General features: G+C 38.3%; 1 protein-coding gene across 1 annotated transcript; it reads left to right on the forward strand.

Moving 5' to 3' along the window:
* The first annotated feature begins 2428 nt into the window (after window positions 1-2428).
* Window positions 2429-7654, forward strand: LOC133559584 (polycomb group RING finger protein 5-B-like). The gene is made up of 9 exons (XM_061911473.1): window positions 2429-2588; window positions 4486-4892; window positions 5076-5172; window positions 6373-6428; window positions 6508-6567; window positions 6716-6858; window positions 6951-7049; window positions 7224-7313; window positions 7415-7654. Exons 2-9 carry the CDS (start codon window positions 4778-4780, stop codon window positions 7460-7462), a joined length of 708 nt encoding a protein of 235 aa, XP_061767457.1. The 5' UTR covers window positions 2429-2588; window positions 4486-4777; the 3' UTR covers window positions 7463-7654.
* Window positions 7655-7979: the final 325 nt, after the last annotated feature.

Genomic DNA, 7979 nt, shown 5'->3' on the forward strand with positions numbered 1-7979 from the left:
ACAAAGAGAGTGTTATTATTATTACACAAACAGTGTTATGACACAAATAATGTGATATTATTACACAAATAATGTGTTATTATTATTACACATATAGTGTGTTATTTTTATAGTTACACAAAGCGTGTGTTCCTATTATTATTACACAAAAAACTGTTATTATTATTGCACAGAGTTACATTGCTGTTATTACATAATAGTGTTATTATTAGTACACATAGAGTGTGTTTTGTATTTTTACACAAAGAGTGTTATCAATATTATACAAATAATTTTTTATTATTATTATTACTACACCTAAGCAGTGTTATTACTACTACATAAATAATGTGTTATAACTACATGAATAACGTGTTATTATTACACAAATAATGTGTAATCATTATTGCACAAAGAAAGGGTTATTATTATTATTACACAAAGAGTCTGTTATTATTATTATCACACCGAGTGTCATTATTTTTACACAATGTGTGATTATATTTACACAAAGATTGTGTTATTATTATTATTACACAAAGAGTCTGTTATTATTATTACACAAAGAGTGTGTTATTATTATTATTATTACACAAAGAGTGTGTTATCATTACACAAAGAATGCGTTATTATTATTATGACACAAAGAGTGTGTTATTATTATTATTACACAAAGAGTGCGTTATCATTATTATTACACAAAGTGTGTTATTACACAAAACGTTTTTTTATTATTATTACACAAAGAGTGCGTTATTATTATTATTATACAAAGAGTGTGTTATTATTATTATTACTACACAAAGAGTGTGTTATCATTATTACACAAAGAGTGTGTTATTATTACACAAATAGTGTGTTATCATTATTACACAAAGAGTATGTTATTATTATGACACAGAGTGTTATTATCATTACACAAAGAGTGTGTTACTATTATTATTAAAAAAATAGTGTGTTATTATTATTACACAAAAAGTGTGTTGTTATTATTACACAAAGAGTGTGTTTTTATTATTATTATTACATAGAGTGTGGTATTATTACACAAAGAGTGTGTTACTAGTATTATTATTATTATTATCACACAAAGAGTGTGTTATTATTATTATTATTACACAAAGAGTGTGTTGTTATTATTACACAAAGAATGTGGTATTATCATTATTGTTATTACATAAATAGTGTGTTATTATTACACAAAGAGTGTGTTGTTATTATTATTATTGCACAGAGTGTATTATTATTACACAAAGAGTGTGTTGTTATTATTATGAAAAGTGTGTTATTATTATTATCATTATTACACAAAGTGTGTTATTTTTATTATTACACAAAGAGTGTGTTATTATTACACAGAGTGAGTTATTATTACAAAAACAATGTGTTATTATTATTATTTTTACACAAAGAGAGTGTTGTTATTATTACACAAAGAGTGTGTTATTATTATTATTACACAAAGTGTTTTTTTATTATTACACAGTGTGTTATTATTACACAAAGAGTGTGATATTACTACACAAAGAGTGTGTTAATATTAATATTACACAAATGGTGTGTTAATGTTATTACAGGAAGAGCGTGTTATTATTATTACACAAGGAGTGTGTTATTATTACACAAAGTGTGTGTTATTATTACACAGAGTGTTAATGTTATTATTAAACAAAGAGTGTGTTATTATTATTACACAAAGAGAGTGTTAATGTTATTATTACACAGTCTGTTATTATTACACACAAAGTGTGTTATTTTTATTATCACACAAAGTGTGTTATTGTTAATATTACACAAAAAGTGTGTTATTATTATTACACAAAGAATGTGTTATTGCTATTATTACACAAAGAGTGTGTTATTATTATTATTACACAAAGAGTGTGTTAATGTTAAAAGAGTGTGTTATTGTTAATATCACACAAAGAGTGTGTTAATGTTATTATCACACAGAGTGTGTTATTGATATGACACAAAGAGTGTTATTGTTATTAACACACAGAGTGTGTTATTATTATTACACAAAGTGTGTTATTATTACACAAAGACTGTGTTATTATTACACAAAGAGTGTATTATTATACAGTGTGTTAATGTTAATATTACACGAAGAGTGTGTTAATGTTATTATTACACAAAGAGTGTGTTATTATTATTACACAAGGAGTGTGTAATTATTATTATAACACAAAGAGTGTGTAATTATTACACAAAGTGTGTGTCATCATTACACAGAGAGTGTGAATGTTATTACACAAAGAGTGTGTTATTATTATTATTACACAAAGAGTGTGTTATTATTATTATTACACAAAGAGTGTGTTAATGTTATTATTACACAAAGAGTATGTTAGTGTTATTATTACACAAAGAGTGTGTTAATGTTGTTATTCCATAAAGAGTGTGTTATTGTTATTATTCCACAAAGAGTGTGTTTCCGCGTTGTGTTGTCTTCCCGCCCACCGCGGATCTACTCCGCCTGCCTGCTGGGCGGACCTGGGCCGAACCGAGCCGTGCAGTTCCGTGTTGTGCGCGCTTAAGGCAGAGCGCGGCGGTGTCATCACACGCGGACATCCGGGCACGGCGTGCGCGCGGAAAGTGTGACGGAGGTGAGCGAGCGTTCGTGTTTTTGTGTTCGGTTCCGTGTTGTTCCGTTCGGCTCCCGACTAAACTTGGACGCGGGATCTGCTGACACGCGCGGCGGCGTGCACGCTCGCTGGTGTCGCCGTGACGTCACACCGGCTAACTTTTCCGGTTTGCTCTCGCTGGAGGTGGACGGCGCGTGTTGAGCCGAGCTGGGGCACGCACGCAGGCTCGTGCGTGTGCTCCGCGGGCACGTGCGTCGTTGATGTTGTTGGCGACAAGATGACGTGCACGACGGAATGGAGCGCGCGCCGTAGCGAGCTCCGACACACGCACGCATGCACACACACGCGCGCGTGCGTGTGTGACGTCTTTAAAAAAGGGAGCAGGTGGATCACTTCCGGGTAGAGACTCTCTGGGGGCGGGGCTACCAGCCTCCGTTTTTCATTGTATTTACTGCACCTATTTACTTCTACTACTACTACTACTCCTCCTCTATTTCACTGCAATACCAACACTTACTTCTGGACAAGTACTACATACACTACTTAATGTACACTTAGTACTACATACACTACTTTGATGTACACTTAGTACTGCATACACTAATTTGCAGTACACTTAGTACTGCATACACTACTTTGATGTACACTTAGTACTGCATACATTACTTTGATGTACACTTAGTACTGCATAAACTACTTTGTTACTGCATACACTACTTTGATGTACACTTAGTAGTGCATAAACTACTTTGTTACTGAATACACTGCTTTGATGTACACTTAGTACTGCCTAAACTACTTTGTTACTGCATACTCTACTTTGATGTACACTTAGTACTGCATACTCTACCTTGATATACACTTAGTACTGCATAGACTAATTTGATGTACACTTAGTACTTTGATGTACACTTATTACGGCATACACTACTTTGATGTACATTTAGTACTGCATACACTACTTTGATGTACACTTAGTACCGCATATGCTACTTTGATGTACACTAAGTACTGTATAAACTATTTTGTTACTGCATACACTACTTTGATGTACACTTAGTACTGCATACTCTACCTTGATGTACACATAGTACTACATACACTAATTTGCAGTACACTTAGTACTGCATACACTACTTTGATGTCCATTTAGTACTGCATACACTACTTTGATATACACTTAGTACCGCATACACTACTTTGATGTACACTTTGTACTGATTATGCCACTTTGATGTACACTTAGTACCGCATATGCTACTTTGATGTACACTAAGTACTGTATAAACTATTTTGTTACTGCATACACTACTTTGATGTACACTTAGTACTGCATACTCTACCTTGATGTACACATAGTACTACATACACTAATTTGCAGTACACTTAGTACTGCATACACTACTTTGATGTCCATTTAGTACTGCATACACTACTTTGATATACACTTAGTACCGCATACACTACTTTGATGTACACTTTGTACTGATTATGCCACTTTGATGTACACTTTGTACCGCGTACACAACTATGATGTACATTTAGTACTGATTACGCTACTTTGATGTACACTTAGTACTGCATACACTGCTTAGATGTACATTTAGTACCTTATACAGTACTTTGGTGTACACCTAGTACTGCGTGCAGTACTTTGATGTACACTTAGTACCACATACACTACTTTGATATACACTCAGTACTGCATACATTACTTTGATGTACATTTAGTACCTTATACAGTACTTTGATGTACACTCAGTGCTGCATGCAGTAGGTAGATGTACACTTAGTACTACAAACTATTTTGATGTACACTTAATACTGCATGCAATACTTTGATGTACACTAAGTACTGCATGCAGTCTTTTGTAAATAGAATATAGTTTCTTTGCCAACCACCTCTTCTATGTTTCAGACTGGCGTTGAGTTGGAGGTCAAAGGTGAAAGTTGAAAAAGAGTTCATCGCAGCCATGAAGGACATGTCGGAGTCGTGCGCTGACCTCTGACCCCTCATGGGGCGGGTCAGGGAGGTCAACGAGCCGTCGGGACAGTCTGGGAATCTGTGGAATCCGGGCCAGGGTAGACTGGGACTTTTCACGTGACCAGCGGCGCGCGGAACATGGAGCAGGACTTCACACAGTCGACCTCTGACCTCTGATAAGTCACTAAATCACAACAAAAAGACACCGGCAGGTGAGCTTTGCAAGATGGCCGCCGCAGGAAGGACGCACCTGGTGAGAGACTTTAACCGTTTCATCACGTGTTGCCTGTGTCGAGGTTACCTCATCAAACCCACCACCGTCACTGAGTGCCTGCACACCTGTGAGTCATGTGACCGCCTGGCCCCTTAGCGCACTTTGTCTTAGCTTAACCTGCTGTGTGTGTGTGTGTGTGTGTGTGTGTGTGTGTGTGTGTGTGTGTGTGTGTGTGTGTGTGTGTGTGCGTGCGTGCGTGCGTGCGCGTGCGTGTGTGTGCGTGCGTGTGTGTGCGTGCGTGCTTCCTCAGTCTGTAAGAGTTGTATCGTGCAGCACTTTGAGGAGAGCAACGACTGTCCCAAATGTGGCATTCAGGTGCACGAGACAAACCCCCTGGACATGCTCAGGTCAGACCACTTTCTTGTTTCTTCTCATCTTACTTCCTTGTTTCATCTCATCTTACTTCCTTGTTTCTTCTCATCTTACTTCCTTGTTTCTTCTCATCCTACTTCCTTGTTTCATCTCATCCTACTTCCTTGTTTCATCTCATCTTACTTCCTAGTTTCTTCTCATCTTACTTCCTGGTTTCTTCTCATCCTACTTCCTTGTTTCTTCTCATCTTGCTTCCTTGTTTCTTTTCCTCTTACTTCCTTGTTTTTTCTCATCTTACTTCCTGGTTTCTTCTCATTTTACATCCTATTTTCTTCTCATTTTAATTCCTTGTTTCTTCTCATCATACTTTTTTTCTTATTATTTTATTTCCTTGTTTCTTCTCATCTTACTTCTCATTTTAATTCCTTGTTTCTTCTCTACTTCCTTCCTTGTTACTTCTCATCCTACTTCCTGTGCTTTTCATTTTCATTGTTTCTTCTCATTTTACTTGCTTGTTTCTTCTCATCTTACTTCTTGTGTTTTTTCATTTTACTTCCTTATTTTTCATCATTATACGTCCTCTTTTCTTCTCATTTTAATTCCTTGTTTCTTATCTTACTTCTTCTCTCTTTTCATCTTACTTCCTTGTTTCTTCTCATTTTACTTCCTTGTTTTTTCTCATTTTACTTCATTGTTTTTTCCTCATTTTACTTCCTTGTTTCTTCTAATTTTACTTCCTTGTTTTTTCTTATCTCTCTTCCTGTGTTTTTTCATTTTCCTTTTTTCTTCTCATTTTACTTCCTTATTTTTTCCTCATTATACATCTTCTTTTTTACTCATTTTAATTCCTTATTTCTTCTCATTTTACTTCCTTGTTTCTTCTCATTTTACTTCCTTGTTTCATCTTATTTTAATTTCCTTTTTTCCCATGTACTTCCTTGTTTTTTCTCGTCTTACTTCCCTATTTCTTTTCACTTTATTTCCTTGTTTTTCTCATATTACTTCCTTGTTTCCTCTCATTTTACTTCATTGTTTCCTCTCATTTACATCCTTGTTTCTTCTCATCCTACTTCCTATCTTCTCATTTTACTTCCTGCATGTTTTCGTTGTATTTCCTTGTTTCTTGTATTTCCTTGTTTCTTGTCATTTATGTATGTGTGCTTATCTGTATCCATCCCTCTGAAAGCTCTTCCCTTCCACATGCTCCGCCCTCTAATCTTGTTTCCATGTTTCAGGTTGGACAACACTTTGGAGGAAATCATTTTCAAGCTGGTTCCAGGACTGCGAGAGAGTAAGTGCTGGCGTCGAAAGTGTGGCGCCATCATGGCGGCGGCGTGCACGCTGATACGTGTTCTTTGTGTGTTCTTCAGAGGAGGAAGAGCAAGAACTGGAGTTCTGGAGGACGAGTCAGCGCAATGAAAACCTCCAAGGTGAGACGCTTAACAGGCTGGCTTGTTGACGTTGACATGGTCCACGTGTAATGCTACTTTGATGCTAACCGTTCCCAGGTTCATTGGTCACATTTCATCAGGAAGTAAATTGACTAGAAAAATTTGTGATATTTGCCTTGAACCACAGCTGATAGCTTTGTAAGGGTGGGGCTTCCTGGCGGTGATGGCGGGGACGGCGGGGATGAGGACTACCACAGGAGTGACCCTCAGATTGCCATCTGTTTGGACTGCCTCCGCAACACCGCCCAGACCGGCGAGAGCACCGTCACGGTACGTTACGTAGCGACTCATTACCTAGCGGTACATGTGTGGATTTTGATGTTTGATGTCACCGTGTCATGTGTTTGTCCTCGCCCAATCAGGATCTGATGAAGAGATTCATTCGCTGCTCCAGTCGCGTCACCGTGGGAACCATCAAGAAGTTCCTCAGCCTCAAACTCAAACTGCCAAGCTCCTACGAGGTGAGACACGCCGCCATCATGTTAGCCTCATTATCTACAAGGCAGGTAGCATTCGCCACGTCATCGAACTCGCTCCAAAACTGTGAACTTGCTGCCTATTCTATTCTATTCTATTCTATTATTTAACGTGCGTTGGCGTCTTGGCGCTAACGGTGCTTACTGTGTGCGGAGCAGCTGGACGTGTTGTGTAACGGCGAGATCATGGGCCGCGATCACACGCTGGAGTTCATCTACATGACGCGGTGGAGGCTGCACGCCGAGAACGTAAGACGCCACTTCTTGTTTGCTTGTTCTTGTGGGAGGAGGACCACGCCCCCCTCATTACTGTTCGTTCACGCCCTCTTTGTTCTCTTCTCCCTTCTCAGACGTATCCCATGGTCCTTGAGTACAGACCACGCATCGACTTTGGCTGAACACACACACACACACACACACACACACACACACACACACACACACACTCGCACACAGGGTGTTCCGATGAAGACAATATTTTTGTAGAGTGAGCGTTAACATGTTTAAGAGTTTTTATGCCACATAGAATAATAATAATAATATATGAAGACATGTTCTTGTCTAACCTGACATTAAATGTTTTTACCGTCGCTTGACTGCTTCTTTGTTCACATGACAATATCATCTTCCTGCACACACACAAACACGTACTTCCTGTTCTTGTCACATGCTGACTTTTTACCGTGAAACCTCCTGTTTGCCGTGGCGACCTGAACTTTGGCGGTGGGTCACGTGACTGTGGTGGTTCTGTGACGCCCACAGGCGGGACTATGAGGACGTCGTCATGGCGACGACGTGATTGAAGGCCGTGTGGCAGTTGGCGCCGCTGACACATGATGATGGCAGCTGAGTGGCTGCAGGTCGAAGGTCATTCCACATTTAAAGATGATGAAGTGTATCAAATACCTGTGTGTG

This window comes from Nerophis ophidion, linkage group LG09, assembly GCF_033978795.1.
Source record: "Nerophis ophidion isolate RoL-2023_Sa linkage group LG09, RoL_Noph_v1.0, whole genome shotgun sequence".
NCBI classification, from domain to species: Eukaryota; Metazoa; Chordata; class Actinopteri; order Syngnathiformes; family Syngnathidae; genus Nerophis; species Nerophis ophidion.